Source organism: Neoarius graeffei, chromosome 19 (genome assembly GCF_027579695.1).
Source record: "Neoarius graeffei isolate fNeoGra1 chromosome 19, fNeoGra1.pri, whole genome shotgun sequence".
NCBI classification, from domain to species: domain Eukaryota; kingdom Metazoa; phylum Chordata; class Actinopteri; order Siluriformes; family Ariidae; genus Neoarius; species Neoarius graeffei.
The window spans coordinates 56,144,739-56,163,640 of NC_083587.1; the positions used below are offsets into that span (position 1 = coordinate 56,144,739).

General features: G+C 43.2%; 2 protein-coding genes across 2 annotated transcripts in view; one reads left to right on the top strand and one right to left on the bottom strand.

The window, feature by feature from the left end:
* Window positions 1-8,994, top strand: part of ago3a (argonaute RISC catalytic component 3a) — a 113,713-nt gene extending 104,719 nt beyond the window's left edge. The window contains 2 exon segments of the mRNA XM_060900327.1: window positions 2,708-2,907; window positions 3,384-8,994. Of these exon segments, the coding sequence (XP_060756310.1) occupies window positions 2,708-2,907; window positions 3,384-3,492 (309 nt within the window). The 3' untranslated portion in view covers window positions 3,493-8,994.
* The window catches only part of hmgn2 (high mobility group nucleosomal binding domain 2), a 419,610-nt gene that overhangs the window by 310,468 nt on the left and 90,240 nt on the right, over window positions 1-18,902 (bottom strand). The gene's annotated exons all lie outside the window — the stretch shown is intronic.

Consider the following 18,902-nt stretch of genomic DNA (forward strand, 5'->3'; position numbering starts at 1 on the left):
ATCCCAGCTGACTACGGGTGAAAGGCGGGGTACACCCTGGACAAGTCGCCAGGTCATCACAGGGCTGACACATAGACACAGACAACCATTCACACTCACATTCACACCTACGGTCAATTTAGAGTCACCAGTTAACCTAACCTGCATGTCTTTGGACTGTGGGGGAAACCGGAGCACCCGGAGGAAACCCACGCGGACACCATGCAAACTCCGCACAGAAAGGCCCTCGAACACGGACCTTCTTGCTGTGAGGCGACAGTGCTAACCACTACACCACCGTGCCGTCCGGCTTGCTTAATATCCGACTTTTGGTTTTGGATTCACATAGGCGATTTGAGAAACACTGATAAAACGTGATCTTTTTTACATCAACTCGCGGACCTCCAGAGGTCGCTCGCAGACCACACTTTGAGAAACGGTGGCCTATAGTAATCTAGCACTGCTATCTACCATCATCGTACATAATTAGGGTTCCCCCCGTGTCCAAAATCACTTACTCGTTCACTACTCCCTATATAGGGAATTACTGTATAGACCCTTTTCAGTCACGTGACCTTCGTAAACGCGACCACCATTTTGGACATGTAGTGGACTTCGGCTCGAATCAGTTTGAATGCGAGGAAGGCGACAAACGAAAAACATAAACGAAAAAGGAGCGAGATGCAGAAAACACCTTCACTATCCAGCGACGTAGGCCATTTACAGGGCGAGCAGAGGGAGAGGCATTTGCAAAAATTGAGGTTAGCAGGCTTAGAGAACGACGTTTACCTGCTTCCACCAGGATTGTTCACTGACGTACGCTCCGGCTTGCTCCCCCTCAAATTAAGCAGCGCGCTCCGGCTTGCACCCCCTCAAATTAAGCAGCACGCTCCGGAAGCCGGAGCGCGCTGCTTAATTTGAGGGGGAGCAAGCCGGAGCACGCTCCGGAACCTCAGCCGGAGCTTTCCGGGAGCAAGCCGGAGCGCGCTGCTTAATTTGAGGGGGAGCAAGCCGGAGCGCGCTGCTTAATTTGAGGGGGAGCAAGCCGGAGCGCGCTGCTTAATTTGAGGGGGAGCAAGCCGGAGCGCGCTGCTTAATTTGAGGGGGAGCAAGCCGGAGCGCGCTGCTTAATTTGAGGGGGAGCAAGCCGGAGCGCGCTGCTTAATTTGAGGGGGAGCAAGCCGGAGCGCGCTGCTTAATTTGAGGGGGAGCAAGCCGGAGCGCGCTCCGGAACCTCGGACGTTGGCTCCGGCAGCTATTTACACTGGATCCGGTGTAAATAGCTGCCGGATCATAATTACAGTAAACTAGTAAATACAGTAAAGGAAAAACTTGAGACTGAAAGGTTTTAACAGTCATTCAAATGACTGAACGTAAGCATTGCTACAGTAACATACCAGCTACTGTTGTTGACATTAGCTAGTCAACAATAGCTACTACAGAAGAACAAAGAGGTTACAATGGGTTATTTTTAGCCTATTTGGTTACACACTCGCCGCCACAGAATGTTAACAGCAATGTAACGCCTTTTCTGGCTAATTTTATTCGTCTTACCTCCAACAAAGTGGTCACTAAACAAGCGCTGGTATGCCGAGGGCTGCCAATCTTTCCTGTTAATGGCCGCTATCCATCTTCTCCGTCAGGATCCGATAAAATGATAAACCTTGCCTTGTTTGTTGATGGTTACTACATCCAGGTGCACAACAATATAGTGGCATGATGGAAGTCTTGCTGAAAGTAAAAACTTTCTTTGCTGCCGTTCCTCAATGTTGGCTGTGGTAAACTACTGGTAGTACACGTCCAAAATGGTGGCCGCGTTTGTCGTGACGTCACGTGAAAAGGGTCCATAGAGGACCATATATAGTGAGTGAACTCACTGATGAAACGCTTTCAGGCACTACTCCACCGCGCCGTTATTTGTCATTATTGTCACAATTAAAACGTGCCACATCAGTCGGCTGGTGGGTTTCAGAATAATAAGCACGCGTGTATTTTTGTGATAAATCCATATTATACCGAGCATATACTTTCCTACATTAATAAACACAAAGTACTTTGCGTCTGCTGCATCTTTCAGTTCTTTTAAATCAAGGCCGAATACTTACTTTCTTCTTTGCCGCTGTCTTTTATTAAATCAAATTTGAGGCTTTCAATTTGATTTCTTTCAGCGCGACCGCAATGCATGATGGGAAATACTGTTTGGTTAGTGATCATGGGTTGTACACTGCTTTTTGTGGGATACTTTGAGTGCAGTATACAGGGCGTGATAATACTCGTTATACATTCGGACAGCACTACAAAATGGCGAACTCGCTATATCGTCCACTATAGTGAGTAGGGAGTGATTTCAGACACAGTGTTTGTTTTTATTTATTTATTTATTTATTTATTTTACTGAAGTGTAGTTTTTAATGGTATGTATTTTGCGTGTGTGTGTATATATAATTTTTTTTTCAACTTTTCCAGAGCCCTACTGAAAATCATATTGTATGACGTAGGTCTTCTGAATAAAGATCTGTTCTATAATCTGAACTTTTCCCTGGAAAGTTGAGGAATTTAAAAAGCTCTGTGGTTGCTAGAGATGGCCCTGGCGATTTCTGGGCTGCGAAAAGTTTCAGAACCCCTGACCTAGAGACTACAGGATACCCTGTAATTCATTTATCGAATAGACGGATGTGCAAATTTAAAGCGTTTTGTTTGTTTGTTTGTTTGTTTGTTTCTTTCCCAGGGCACAAGTCGCCCCTCTCACTACCACGTGCTGTGGGACGACAACTGCTTCACAGCCGACGAGTTCCAGCTGCTGACCTACCAGCTGTGCCACACGTACGTGCGCTGCACACGCTCCGTCTCCATCCCTGCACCTGCCTACTACGCCCACCTGGTGGCCTTCCGTGCCCGCTACCACCTGGTGGATAAAGAGCACGACAGGTAAGGATCTTTTATTTTTTTAAATGACTAGCTAGGGCGGCACGGTGGTGTAGTGGTTAGCGCTGTCGCCTCACAGCAAGAAGGTCCGGGTTCGAGCCCCGGGGCCGGCGAGGGCCTTTCTGTGCGGAGTTTGCATGTTCTCCTCATGTTCAGGTGCTCCGGTTTCCCCCACAGTCCAAAGACATGCAGGTTAGGTTAACTGGTGACTCTAAATTGACCGTAGGTGTGAATGTGAGTGTGAATGGTTGTCTGTGTCTATGTGTCAGCCCTGTGATGACCTGGCGACTTGTCCAGGGTGTACCCCGCCTTTCGCCAGCTTGCCTGCGACCCTGTAGAACAGGATAAAGCGGCTAGAGATAATGAGATGAGATGAAATGACTAGCTACTGTGATGTGACGTGTGAACATGATTGAAACAGAAGCAGAAAATGAGTGCATGATGTAGTTAACCCCTCCCTCTCTCTTTCTCTCTCTCAGTGCCGAGGGAAGCCACGTCTCGGGTCAGAGTAACGGCCGAGACCCCCAGGCTCTGGCCAAAGCTGTGCAGATTCACCACGACACCCTGAGGACCATGTACTTCGCCTGAGAGCCCTGATTCATCCCACTCGCTCCCCCACACACAACCTAAACGCGGACCGGACACTGTGCGGCAGGAAGCAGGGGGTTTCCGTGGGGGTCTCGCCAATCCCAAATCCGGCCTGAGAGCGCACACAGAGCGCACACCTGCTTTAATATCACACCCGAAACTTAGCACTGTTATGCAATATTAAACCAGCCAACCACGTTTTCTTATTTATTTCAGATGAAGGTGACCCTTGCACCAAACAAAAGGGAGTCCCCTACCCACCCACCCCTTCGCCCTGCCCCGTCTGTCTGCTTGATCTGTTTACCTCAAGGTTGTAACAGCAGCACTTTTTTTTTTTTCCCCTTGACCGCCCAGTTTTTTTTTTTGCAGAATAACATCCAAGAGCGTCGAAAAGAGGAGTTAGGAAAGGGACAAGTTTGTCTTCTGCTAGATCGACAAGTGTCCATTGTTATGAATTATGTTAGGAATATCTTAAATTCACACACAAACTCTCATTCTAAGTGCCACCCAGATGTTATTACAGACTTTTTTTTTTTCCTCTTCTTTCTTTGAGTTTTGTTTCCCCTCAAGCTTCGTGCCGAGTGAGTTAGTCGTCCCACGGCGGTCCAGATCACTGAGCTTTCATTTACTACAGTGCAAAGTGATCTTATTTTTAATGTTTGTGTATAAAATTGTCGGTTTTATTTTTAATTGCTCCCAGTATTTATTTGCTTGTATTTTTACATTTTTTTTTTTCACCACTCCCGTCCCCTCCCCTCCAGCATTCTCTTCTTTTCTTTTTTTTTTTCTTTCTTTTGTTTTAAAAATCAAGTAGAGGCCATGTTCTAGGACAGATTGTGATATTCCAGTTTTAGTGCAATAATCGATCAGCGCCTATGTAGAGTACAGCTTTCTGGATCGTGCGAGAATGGAGTAGGGATAAGGATGTGAGGAAAATGATCGCAACCTGGTGCTCTGTATCTGAATAGGAGATGGAGGGTTGTAGAATACAAGACCGAAACATGTACGTTTGGCACTTTTACAGCTGCATGCGCATATTTAAAAAAAAAAAAAAAAATTATATATATATATAAAATAGATCTCTGATGAGGGTTCAAAATCAAGTGCCTGGTTTTAGAAAAGGAATATTTTCTAGAAGGTTTTTTTCAATGAAAGAGTTTAAGGAAACGGTTAATGCAGTGCATTAAGATGCTCAAGTGCGCAGTTTTGCTTTGCTGGAGTTTTTTTTTTTTTTTTTAAAGGCTTCGAGGTCACAACGGTATTCGAGTGCAGAAAGCCATGATCTGTTCTTAACTTGTGTTTTTGCAATGGAACGACGTTAAGAATTTCTTTCACTGAGCAGTATTGCATGGCCTTTAGGTCATCTTTGGATTTTCGAGTCTTTCATAGCCTCCCAGCTTTTTAATCCTGCCCAGCAGAAACGTCTCGTACCATCGTCTGCCACTTCTTCTGATCAGGATCTAGCTGCTATTGTACACGTTCCTTTGACGAGACTGACGGTGTGCTTCAGGTTCATTCGAGGACGAAAGAGAGAGAGTGTGGCGATGGTGAGGGAGAGAGAGAGCATGCATGCTTGTTCGCCAGAAGGCCAGTAGAGGGCAGCGTAGAGTTTTACTTGCAGGCTCTCTTGCTCCTTCTGAAGCACTTTCCGTTTTGTAAGCGAGGGGACGGTAACCTGCACTAATTAAAGCTGAATAAAGCTTGGTGCTATACTGTGCGTCGTTTATGGCGCACGCTACAGAGATTTTGACGCGAGGGTGGGAACATTGAGCGTGTAAATGGTGCTGGAGACGCATCCCTTTGTTAGAACAGACATTTGGTCGCGTTTGATCAGGCGTGCTGAAGAGGACGGATGTGGTACCTACGATGCCGATGCCTCAGTCTCAACCTCAAACCAGTTCACGTCATGTTAAATGGTCCTGATGGCGTTTATCAGTTTTATTACTTACTGGAAAAATCCGACTTCCTTTCCAATCCAGAGCTGATGGTGTATTTATAACTTTGTGTGCGTGTGTGTGTTTTAAATGATTTCATAGACAAAAATGTAATTGTACTGACTTTTTTTGAGATGTAGTGAATACTATAGACAGTGGTGCAAGATTGTAGAGATATGTAGAGACTAAGAATGTGCTTTTTAAGGCTGTACTTTGTGTCTGAAGCAGAGATATTAGTGCATGTGCTAAAGTTGAGCATCACACCGAGCTTGAATGCATCACCATCTAATCAGGTGATACAGAATAGTTTCTGAACTTTGTACCAATCTCGTTTTCGTTTTCCAAACAGTACCAATGTTCTGAAATATCAAGTAAGCTCATGACAAGCTTCTTTTGCCAAGTTATAGAAATCATTACAAGCATGTCGGTGTGCTTTAGGACAACTCGCGCGTGTCCTGCGTTAATGTACAAGATCTGTATTGCGTATTTCAACACCATATGATCACGGCGCAAGTCATCACTGAACCGGATAATCCGCCAGTTTAAACCTGATCCAGTGCTGATATCGATACTGTGATTGATTTTTAGTGCGTCTTTTTAAATAACGGAACCACTATCGGAGTTATGTTTGGATCATCGGTTTTGTCCTACCACAACAATGTAGAGTATTTATCAATTCCTGTTTAAGGAACGTTCTGGTAGCAGATGTTACGAATAAAGCCGTGTAGCATGTTGGACCGGATGGTGCTGAGTGTGTAGCAGTTGTATTTCGCCTCATGAGTATTTTTGGCGTCGTGTACCTTTATTATTATTATTTTTTTTTTTAAATTCAGCACACTGGCTGACGTTTTGCTCTCCTTTCATGAGGACTGAAGTCGGTTCGAACCGCAATCTAGGAACTCGTAGTAGGCCTTCGCCTTTTCAGTGTTTTCAGTGTAAAACGTGTGGAGCCAAAAGAGGTTAAAGTCCTTAGAAAGTGCCTTTCCTCATGACGGTGCTGAAGAATCCGAATTTAAGTGGCAGATCAAACGGTTATTTATCTTCTTACCTTGCACACATGCACAAGCTTACATTCACACGTTTTCATCTAAAGGATGAGGCTTGGCGAAGTCTCTGTGTATATTCAGTTATAACGATGATATATGCCAAGTATATATGTTTAAAAAAAAAAAAAAAAAGTGTATATGATTTTGAGCTCTGGGTTTTGTGTCAGGACCAGCGGGGAAAGTGCTCAGGGGGGAATTGGTTCACAGCCTGACACTGAGAGAAAAGCCTAGCACAGCACTTTAAAGACTGCCACCCAAACAGGAAGTAAAGACTGACGATGACTTCTCTGATTGTTTGGGGATTTTATTATTATTATTTTTTTTTAATCACATAGGCATGTGCCAGATAAAATATGGTCACTTTCCCGACATCCTGTTTAGGAGAACGTTTCCTAGATAGGCAGCTTTTGCGGACAGTTTGCACTCTGAACGTAGTGCAGAGTCTCTCTCTCTTTTATTTAAAGTCAAGCAAAACCCAGAAATAAACACTGTTTGCAAATCACAGCAAGTGTCCTGATAGGCACACATGTTTAAATTAAAAATAAAACCTTAGAACAAAAGTTTATCAATTTTAAGAGTTGATCTTGCTTTAAAAAAAAAAAAAAGGCTTACCTGGCCACGGCCATTTGCACTGAAATCGGATACACTACCGTTCAAAAGTTTGGGGTCACTTTGAAATGTCCTTATTTTTGAAAGAAAAGCACTGTTCTTTTCAATGAAGATCACTTTAAACTAATCAGAAATCCACTCTATACATTGCTAATGTGGTAAATGACTATTCTAGCTGCAAATGTCTGGTTTTTGGTGCAATATCTCCATAGAGGCCCATTTCCAGCAACTCTCACTCCAGTGTTCTAATGGTACAATGTGTTTGCCTCAGAAGGCTAATGGATGATTAGAAAACCCTTGTACAATCATGTTAGCACAGCTGAAAACAGTTGAGCTCTTTAGAGAAGCTACCGACTAGTGGCCTAGTGGTAGCGTGTCCGCCTCTCGATCGGGAGATCGTGAGTTCTATTCACGGTCGGTCGGGTCATACCAAAGACCATCATAAAAATGGTACCTACTACCATCTGGCAAGGCACGCTGCGATACAGATGTGCATGGGGAGTTGAACTCTCGTGGTTACCAGAGGACTAGCCCCCCACTGTAACCCTAGCTATGTAATAGGCGAGAGGCCGAGGGCTATGGAAACGGAGATCGGCGCCGCCCGATGCGCCACCATCAGAGTTGGGCCTGGTTAGTACTTGAGTGGGAGACTGCCTAGGAATACCAGGTACTGGGCGTGGGAAGGACTTTGACTTTAGAGAAGCTATAAAACTGACCTTCCTTTGAGCAGATTGAGTTTCTGGAGCATCACATTTGTGGGGTCGATTAAATGCTCAAAATGGCCAGAAAAATGTCTCGACTATATTTTCTATTCGTTTGACAACTTATGGTGGTAAATAAAAGTGTGACTTTTCATGGAAAACACAAAATTGTCTGGGTGACCCCAAACTTTTGAACGGTAGTGTATCCGCTTGTGAAGTAACCAGCATCTAGTTTGCCGTTTCCCTTAGTAACACAGCGCCATCAAATAAAGCCGTTTAATTCTTTAAAAAAAAAAAATCTCCGAGCACTGGGGCGCACTGCTTGTGTGTGTGTGTGTGTGTGTGTGTGTGCGCTGCTTCAAATGGGTTAAATGTAGAGAGAATTTCACTGTGCTGTAATGTATACGTGACGCATAAAGACTTGTAAAAATCGAATCAAATTTTCTCTAACCATGTGATTTTTATTTTTTACTTGCAACAAAATACAAGATTCAACAGACTTGCGAAGTTTAAATCTCACTCCGTTAGATGACGCATACGCAGTACTGACGGAGATGCTAGTAAACAATGACTGTCATAGCAACGGGATTCTAGCTCTCTAAAAAGATCACTTTTCTCAGTGGATAAAAACAAACAAAAGCATGTAGCATAAAATACAAGGACATTTTTTTGTGGCGAGTGACAGTGTGAGTAGCCGGTGATGGAGCGTTTATAGGCAGAAATGCGCTCCCAAAGGCTGTGTGTGTGTGTTCATTGCGTCAATGAATCGGGCTTATTTTTACACCCAAACACTTGACACTCGGTGGGGTTGTTTACAGCAGCTGAGGAGTGCTGTATCCACTCGAGCTCAGCCTCAGGAAGTCATGTGGGGTGTAAGTGGCGTCACAGTCTCGGATTCTCTCGCGTAATTTGTGCTCAGTGTGATATTTGAACCTCAGAGAGAGAGAGATGTCTTAAAATAAAATTTTTACAAAGTATACAGGTACAGATATGAACAAGTGGACACTCGAACATGTCTTGTTTTGTATGGATATTATGTCAGTATAAAGGAGTTTATTTTGGGTTTTGTTTGCCTTTAATGCCTGGAAGTTAGCCCCGCCCTCTTCTTGTTCCTTATGAGTGATTCCACGCTCATGGGTACTGAAATGGGGACATGAACTTATTTTTAAAATTCACCTAAAACCATTTCTTTTTTTTACCATCAGGTCACAAAACATGTAATCTTTAATGAAATGTTAAAAGATAACTTTAATTTTCTGAGATGTAATAAAAACATATTTATATGCCAAAGTCAGAACGTAACAGAAGTGTTGTGGACATATATATTCTCAATTTTAACAATGTAGAATTACTTTTTGAAACATAGGAAGGTGATGTTTTAGCAAATAGAATTAATAAACATGTGTAGTAGAATAAACATACACATTCTTTCAATAAGATTAACATGGTATAGAGCTAGATTGTAATTAATTTGTAACAGACGCGAGATGGACAATCGTAACAGAAGTAATGGAACAGACATCATTTTGGAACTCATAGGCTTGACTTTGGCATATAAATATGTTTTTATTACATCTCAGAAAATTAAAGTTATCTTTTAACATATCATTCATTAAAGATTACATGTTTTGTGACCTGATGGTAAAAAAAGAAATGGTTTTAGGTGAATAAGTTCATGCCCCCATTTCAGTACCCATAAGCGTGGAATCACTCTTATAAGTTCAAGTTCAAAGTGTTTGTCTTATGTACAGTCCTCTCGCACAATGAAATTCTTAGTTTGCTGTCCACCATGAACGCCAATTACAAATAAATAAATAGGCAGAAGAAATAATACAAGTAAAGGCAAAATAAAAGCAAAAAACACCCAGTATAGTCCAAAATAAAGGGGAAATGTAGTGCAAAATAGGCAGTATAATACAAAAAAATAAAAATAAGGCAGTGATCGGAGTTATGAGCAGGGCTTTGAACCGGTTCAAGGAACGAAAACGAAAACCGGGAACTTTTTCTATTTCACATGGAACAGAAACGAAACCAGAAACTTTATTTTTTATGTTCCGGAACAGAAACGCTTATTAAAAATAATGGTAACCGGTTAATACCGGTTTTTATTTCGTTCCTCAAAGTTTCCGTAGCCTACAAAAAAAAAAAAAAGTCATTCTTCTCCTGCGCAAGTTTCTATGACCCGCTGGGGTTCACTTCCTGTGTGACGTTCGCTGACTGAATGGAGAGAGCGGGAGGGTGGACTACTATCACATCTCTAAATCTTAAATAAGAGGTAAATATTGCAGTCTGTCGTTATTCAAAAACGTCAATTTCAAACACGATATCAATATATTTGTCCACGTTAATGAGAGGCTCGCGAACATTAAATGACGTTAACCTCTGTTAGCCTATCAATGCATAGGGCCTGACTAGCCTTTGGTAACACACTAAACGAATTATCTTTCATTTTTGGCACTTTTTCTGTTTGTGTAGATGGGAAAACGTACTGAGAATCCAAATCACCAACATTTGAAATAATAATTGTTTTGAATTGTTTCTTGTCTTATTTAATGAAGGTTGTAATAGAATTAGCCTACATTTGGCTTAAGCTGGATGAGACAGACATAATTTTATAGCCATTTGTTAAACAGCTGACAGGGAACGTAATTAACCGTTCCGGGAACGAAATTTTTTTGTTCTAACCGGTTCGGGAACGTCTATTTAATGGTGGAACCCAAAACCGGAAACGTTAAAATTCCGTTTCTGTTCGGAACGAACCAATAGGAAAAAAAATTCTGGTTCAAAGCCCTGGTTATAAGGAACTCACGAGACATTTGTGTAATTTAAGAGATTTAAGACGTCTCCCAGAACAACTCTAAAATCGCAGTCCTGTCCGATGAAACGTTAGAGATGTTTCCGAATGTAATATCGGCACATGCCTGTTCGACAGTTGAGATTTTTCTGCTTGGTTCCCCGCTGGTTTGAGGTCATTTCAGGTGGCTCGGTCACCACTCGTGCAATGCCCTATAGAAAGTGCTTACAAATATCCTGAGTCTATTTTATTATCTTCACTTTTGACCTGGAGTATTAGGGTCAAGAATCAGAGACCCCTCAGGCGCTTGTCGGTCACATGGGTGCCTGTGGGTCCAGGAGGAAATACCTCTTACACGAGATCTCGAAACACTGCACCTCACTGACCTTGGTATGCTGCAAATGTTCAGTTAAACAAGTTAAACTGCAAAGGTTGCTTTGATTACAGTATCAGTGCTCGACTTAATGCCTGACGACATTTATCCTTAACTATTTGAGTAGATATAGAATTGTAAGGAGTGTTCTTTTTGTGTGCGCGTGTGCGCACGCGTGTGTCTTAACACTTCTTTCTGTTTATTGAGCCAACTTCTTTCTTTTTTTTTTTTTGTCTTATTTAATTTTTTTTTTCTTTTAATATATTCGAAATATATATGCGAAAAATTTTATGGTGTATTTATTAAAAGCGTTCTAAAGTGCGGCTGGAGCGTCCGCACCGTAGGTAGCGTTACGGAGGGGGAGGAGGGGCAGCAAGAGGGCGCCACATCCCACACAAACAGCCCTCACTTTTCTGTTAGACGAGAGCCTTTCAGATCCAGTCCTGAAGAGCTGATTTCTTTTCCAAACCGGACTCCGAGAATCGTCTGGTTTCCCTGATTTTAGTGCTGGGATGGAATGTTGGAAAGTCAGGTTGAATCAGACGTGTGCTGATTATCAGTTGTACAATATATCATGATATTCAACAGTATTATCATCATGGCCAGCTATAAACTTCATTACCCCAGTGTCGTGTTTGTGTGCGCTTCGTTCAGAAGGCTTTGGACAAAAATGACCTGCATGGAGAAGGCAGTCCTGGAATTGTGTTCACAAGAAACGAGCAAGAAACATAACAAGCTGTCTTGCACACAATTAGACATGTAATAAATTTCTTTGCAGACTATATTAACTTAAATATAGTCTGCAAAGAAATTTATGACATGTCTAATTGTGTGCAAGACAGCTTGTTATGTTGGAGAAACCATAAAAGCGCAGACATCACTGTCTGCCATGTGGGAGAACTTGTTGACTGGTACAAAAGAGCCGACGCTGGAGATTCCTTCCGTAAATGTTAAACGTTTCCTCGTGGAAAACTGCTATAAGGTTGTTGTAGACATGAATGTTGCTACAGAAGTGATAGATCATGTGCATTAGTCCAAAGCAGGTTTATAACAAATCAGGGATCAGTTAAGTTATTCCACAAAATCGAGTCGTACGTGAGCTGATGAGGCGCGTAGCACCGAGTCGGCGCTACGCCATGAGTGGAATAACTGTTTTTATTCTATTCACATTCACTGCATTTTGAGAAACGGAGCATCTTTTTTTTATTTTTATATTTTGCAAATTCATTAAATAATAACTTTTTTTTCATACAAAACATCCGACAAAATAATTTCCACTTAGGCAGACTTCTTAAAAACATATCGGCGGCTGCACGAATTGGCTTTTTAGTGGTGTTTTTGGCTCCTTTGGCTGAAGCCGATAGAGGCGCCTGTATGTGTGTGTTTTAACCGAGTTCGAGCGTGTTTAAAGCGCAGATCCTGGACCAGTTTTGTTTTTTGTTTTTTTATATGAAAGTACGTCCCTTTACACACTCATCCAGAAGGGTAATTTTGCACAAGGCCATCTGTCTACAGCAGGAAAAAAAAATAAAATAAAACGCGTCTGGAAAAATCCCAAGGGAGTCTGGAGCCAGATTCGTGACGTCACCTGCGGAAGCGCCAGCAGGCTGCGAGAGCTTTGCACGGTTTCAGTGCACAGCCTGTGTAGACCAAGCGCTCCCATTTCTCTCTCATTGTCCGGTCTTTTGGGAAACGATGAGTATTAATCCCATCAAGATTGGTGCTGCTACATACACCCTCCTACGATACATCTGTTAACCATTTTAATAATTACGCGATAACGTTGAAGAAATTTGCAGAAAACCACCAGGTCGTTTTCTCATAAACAAACCAGCGCTGACGTAGGATTCAGAAGGAGGCGTCCCGCACGCGACGTCACGAAAATCAACGTTTCCCAGGAAATCCAAATGCCAAGTTTTTTCAGAGGCGGACCAATTCGCCTCAAATGGCTCGATTTCAACTGAATTTTTCTGGTATTGCGCAAGGTAAAAAAATTGCACCAAGTGCGACAGATATTTGACGAAAGTTTAATATAAAATACGAGAATTACATTGATCTTGCTCCTGAATTTACCCGTGATATGCACTTTAAGAATTGGCGTGCCAGCCTCCGGTACCGATTCCACAGTTGCGCATACTGACTACGTCAGTGCCACGTTGCCTAACCTCAGTCCACAATGTAATCCTCTGCAGTTGCACAGTCTCGAGCGCTATCCAGGAAAGAGACAGATTTGGCAACATCAGTTCAAATCCTGGTGTTGACTGACTAAAAAAGCTGATCTCTGGTTTTGTAGAAAGTGCCGTCTTGCCGAGGTATAGAACAGTTTGACATTTATTTAATTCTTCCTTGGACATTTTCAGTTGTAATTTTCAAGCTTCTTTGAGCTTTTGAACCAGTCTAAAAAAAAAACCAACACATTTTAATGCTGAAGGATGTGGCGAAATGACAGGAGCAATTTGTGAAGAATGCTGCTATAATATTAAAAAAAAAAAGAGAGAGAGAGATGTTCTTACCATCAAATACTTTTTATTCCATATTTTTTGGGGTTTTGTTTTCAAGTAGTTTTTATTTCATCCTCGGTTGGTTCAGCAACACGCTCCGCCATTTTGTTTTTCTCTACTCACGGTATATGAGCTGATAGCCTTGTAGTAGAGTCACCAATTAGTCAGAGTATGCGATTTGCTTATATCCAGTGAATGTGGATAGAATAATTCCAATTATCATATTGATCATTGTTGAAGGTATTTTTAATCCGATTACACTGGAAATAATTTCTCAGTCAGAGTCTGTCTGCCGTGTTTCTCGTGAACAGAATCGTGGGATTGCTGTCATGTTCGAAATACTTAAGGACCGCCTGTCCCCATGCTGCCTTCTGAGGCCAAGTTTACATTAGACCGTATCTGTCTCGTTTTCTTCGCGGATGCACTGTCCGTTTACATTAAACCGCCGGGAAACGGGAATCCGCCAGGGTCCACGTATTCAATCCAGATCGTGTCTGGTCCGATGCTGTGTAAACGTTGAGATACGCGGATACGCTGTGCTGAGCTCTAGCTGGCGTCGTCATTGGACAACGTCACTGTGACATCCACCTTCCTGATTCGCTGGCGTTGGTCATGTGACGCGACTGCTGAAAAACGGCGCGGACTTCCGCCTTGTATCACCTTTCATTAAAGAGTATAAAAGTATGAAAATACTGCAAATACTGATGCAAATACTGCCCATTGTGTAGTTATGATTGTCTTTAGGCTTGCCATCCTTCCACTTGCAAGTGGTAAGTGACTTGCGCACAGCGGCTCAGTCCCGAATCACTGCTCGTGCGCTTCACTCGCGCGCTCTGTGAGCTGCGCAGGGCCGGAGTGCGCACCCTCCAGAGGGCACTCGCTGTTCAGGGCGGAGTGATTTGGAGCGCAGGATGCCTGCGGAGCCGAGCGTATCCGCGTATTGGTGTTGCTGTGTGCACGCGAATCGTTTTAAAAACGTTAATCTGATGATCCGCTGATACGGTCTAATGTAAACATGGGCTGAATAAGACCGACCTCTCCTCATCCTGAATAGAACGTGATGAGAATTTCAAACAACGTGCGTATTGAAGTACATTTGCGTAATTGATTATTGGCACATGCCTGTTTGGTGTTAACGACAAACTTTACACTACATTCAAAGGAAAGGGAGCTGCTCCATCCCCAAACCCCTCCGAACGCTGCTGCTTTTCTGTTTAGGGGACAGAGAACCACACTGACAATACAATAAAAGTCAAGCTGATGTGTTTCAAATCCAGAGCTGCTAAACTCCAGCCATAGAAGTTCCCCTGCGTTTGGGGCGGGAAGTTCGTAGTCGTGCGCTCGAGTCGAGTCGTCTTTAGTGCCAGAGCCATTTTAAGGAGAGAGCAGGAAGTAAAACGAGTCCCATTCCACTCGGATGACATGAGCCTCAGCCTTAACTGTTGTCGGATTTTTTTTTTGTTTGTTTGTTTGGTTTTTTGTTTGTTTGTTTTTATTAAATGCCTTAGTTTGTATAGAGAAGTATGCTAACTTGCAGTTGCGTCTTATAAACCACTAACTGTGCAAATCCCCACGTGTGAAAGTGCAGTACTCGTCCAGCATACGGCTCCTCCAGTCCAGCACGATGAAGACAGTCCCGATCTAACGGCCAGAGCTCGTACCACCGTCTCGTCCTCAATCGCAGGTCTCGTCTTCGGCCATTAGTTCCAGTAATTTTAATGAAGGGGGACAGAAACATGCAGCTCCGGTGGAGTTCATGCACGAAGAGTAACGCACATGCACAACTGTTCTCGAGTTTGTAGGTTGTTTACAAACAGTTGTTTACTGAAAACGTAAAGCTCCAGCATTCCAAATGACGACTGTGGACGCCGTGTAGCGTCTCGAGTTAGCAAATTTTAAAAAAAGAAAAAAAAAGTTCCTTTTAATTTTCTCTAAATGCATCGTGTCCATCCACGACACAGGACACTGAACTCCACAACATCTTCAACCAGTAAAGTTTATCCCTAGAGGAACCAAAGTATGCACTCTTTCAGCTAAGTGTCCTTCAGGACTGTCCTTCAGCTCGGGGGTCTCAAGGACGTTCTTCACGAATGTTTCACGTCCAGGAGCTTCATGACTCTGTCTCCCTTTTGTTCTCTCTCTGTGTCGCTACACCAAGGGGTCTTTTATTTTATTTTACCTTTAAAAGTATTTCTTATGTATGTTTTGTAACTCTTTCTCTGATGGCCTTTTAGTGTTGCTTTGCCTTAGATTGAAGTGTATCTTTCACTACTAATTGCAATAAAAAAAAAAAGCTTTGCTTTTAAGACTGTGTGTGTGTGTGATGCGTTCTTGGGGTTTTTTTTCTGGACATTCACATCATTTTATTGATTCGAAGTGACCCGCCAGTGACTGAGGCATCACTGGGAATTATTTATTGGAAGCACGTAAATTTCAAAGTGCTCGCTTGGCTTAGAAGAACTGGACGAGAGCGAGCAACCTGTTCTGGACAAATCTTGTGTGTTGTCTGTTATTGTCTCCCGGCACAAACACCATCTTGAAGGGTCCAAGTGATGAATGCAGCCAGAAGCTTGTGAGAAGGCTCTTGTTTTACACTGTGTTGTGTGTCCTATGATGAACACTAAGCCTTTCTCAGTCCTTATCAGGCTCCAGGCAGGTGGATGTGGCTCTGCCAGCTCTGTTCCTTCCTCACAGGGTCTTTTGGCTTCTGCTCGCTCCATCTCCGCAAATGAAGTCTATTCAAAGAAGCATTACATGTGGTACTTGTATCATACTGTAATATATTATACAGGCACGTGTTTTACTGGGAAATACACCACGACGAGCTCCATCCGGGACACGGAGAACCAAAACCATGACTTAAATCTCTATACGTCACTTGTGATGAAATCGGCGAATTCATCTCGTCTCATTATCTCTAGCCGCTTTATCCTGTTCTACAGGGTCGCAGGCGAGCTGGAGCCTATCCCAGCTGACTATGGGCGAAAGGCGGGGTACACCCTGGACAAGTCGCCAGGTCATCACAGGGCTGACACATAGGCCAAGTTTACATTAGACCGTATCTGTCTCGTTTTCTTCGCGGATGCACTGTCCGTTTACATTGAAACGCCGGGAAACGGGAATCCGCCAGCGTCCACGTATTCAATCCAGATCGTGTCTGGTCCGGTGCTGTGTAAACATTGAGAATACGCGGATGCGCTGTGCTGAGCTCTAGCTGGCGTCGTCATTGGACAACGTCACTGTGACCTCCACCTTCCTGATTCGTTGGCGTTGGTCATGTGACACGACTGCTGAAAAACGGCGCGGACTTCCGCCTTGTATCACCTTTCATTAAAGAGTATAAAAGTATGAAAATGCTGCAAATACTGATGCAAATACTGCCCATTGTGTAGTTATGATTGTCTTTAGGCTTGCCATCCTTCCACTTGCAAGTGGTAAGTGACTTGCGCACAGCGGCTCAGTCCCGAATCACTGCTCGTGCACTACACTCGCGCGCTCTGTGAGCTGCGCAGGGCCGGAGTGCGCACCCTCCAGAGGGCACTCGCTGTTTAGGGCGGAGTGATTTGGAGCGCAGCCGCTGAGGAGGAAGCGATGAGCCGCACTGACACATTTCAACTTGCGTGCCGAATTAGTCATGTGATTAGCGTATCCGTGTATTGGCGTTGCTGTGTGCGCGCTAATCGTTTTTAAAAACGTTAATCTGATGATCCGCTGATACGGTCTAATGTAAACCCCACCATAGACACAGACAACCATTCACACTCACATTCACACCTACGGTCAATTTAGAGTCACCAGTTAACCTAACCTGCATGTCTTTGGACTGTGGGGGAAACCGGAGCACCCGGAGGAAACCCACGCGGACACGGGGAGAACATGCAAACTCCGCACAGAAAGGCCCTCGCCGGCCACGGGGCTCGAACCCGGACCTTCTTGCTGTGAGGCGACAGCGCTAACCACTACACCACCGTGCCGCTCTGGCAGGAAAAACTATTTTGGATAAAATTGTTACAAGTAACCAATAACCAAACTTAATAATAAACTTAATTAATAACCAAACTTCAACTCAATGTGTCATCTTCATTTTAGATTGCAATTCACAACTATTCTATTGTTTTCCTTAAAAAAAAAAAAAAATTAATCCCCCCCCCCAATATATAAATATTCTCAAACACTACTGTTCAAATGTCTTGGCACCCTATTGTTTTCTTCATATAAACTTGGTTATAGATTTCTCATCTCATCATCTCTAGCCGCTTTATCCTGTTCTACAGGGTCGCAGGCAAGCTGGAGCCTATCCCAGCTGACTACGGGCGAAAGGCGGGGTACACCCTGGACAAGTCGCCAGGTCATCACAGGGCTGACACATAGACACAGACAACCATTCACACTCACATTCACACCTACGCTCAATTTAGAGTCACCAGTTAACCTAACCTGCATGTCTTTGGGGGAAACCGGAGCACCCGGAGGAAACCCACGCGGACACGGGGAGAACATGCAAACTCCGCACAGAAAGGCCCTCGCCGGCCACGGGGCTCGAACCCATTGACCTTCTTGCTGTGAGGCGACAGCGCTAACCACTACACCACCGTGCCGCCCGAAATCAGCGAATTGTGGGTTTTTTTGATAAATCTGGGTATGTTTTGTTTGCGAATGTGTCGATATAATAAGAAAATTACACGTTGGCTTGAAGATGCTATGAAGTTTATCTTCTTGTGTTGAAAAATTTTTCATTTTTCATACGAAATACATCTTGGATCTAAGTGACATAATATTGGCTGGTGTTGAGTGGGATATCGGATATATTCCAGTCAAATGAATGGGATATATCTGATATACCATGAAAAAAGCTATTATTATTATTATTATACATACACATTCCTTTCGGGTGTTCAACACATTTCTCTTTCAAAATTCTCTCAAAATCTTCCATATTTAACCAAGCAAACCCGGCGGTCATGTTTGTTTACATCTCTGATGTGTGACGTCATGTCTTGACAACCGTGCAATATTGTAAACCATATTCGACGCTCGTTCTCCATTAGGTAGAGTGACGTAATACACGTAGGATAAGCGATATGCTAACAATATTGCATGCTATCAAACGAAATGAATGAAACCCGCTAGAAGGGAATAGAACACCGTGCTTTTATTCCATCGAAAAAGTGTCCTGTGTGTATAATAATTCCCAATATTTCACTCCGATGATGTTACTCCCAGTGAACCAGTTCAAATTTAAAATTCTTTTGATTAACTTGCGTATTTTTTGTGGAGGTGTCCATATAATATAAAGAATATTTCATGGTGGCACAAAGATATGAAGTTTATCTTCTCGTGTTGAAAAAAAAATGTTATTTACCAGCTGGGAGGTCCGTATCATGAAATACCGTGACCAAGACCTCTGGGCCGAGGTCAGTATTCAAGGCCGAGTCACGGTATTTCACCATAC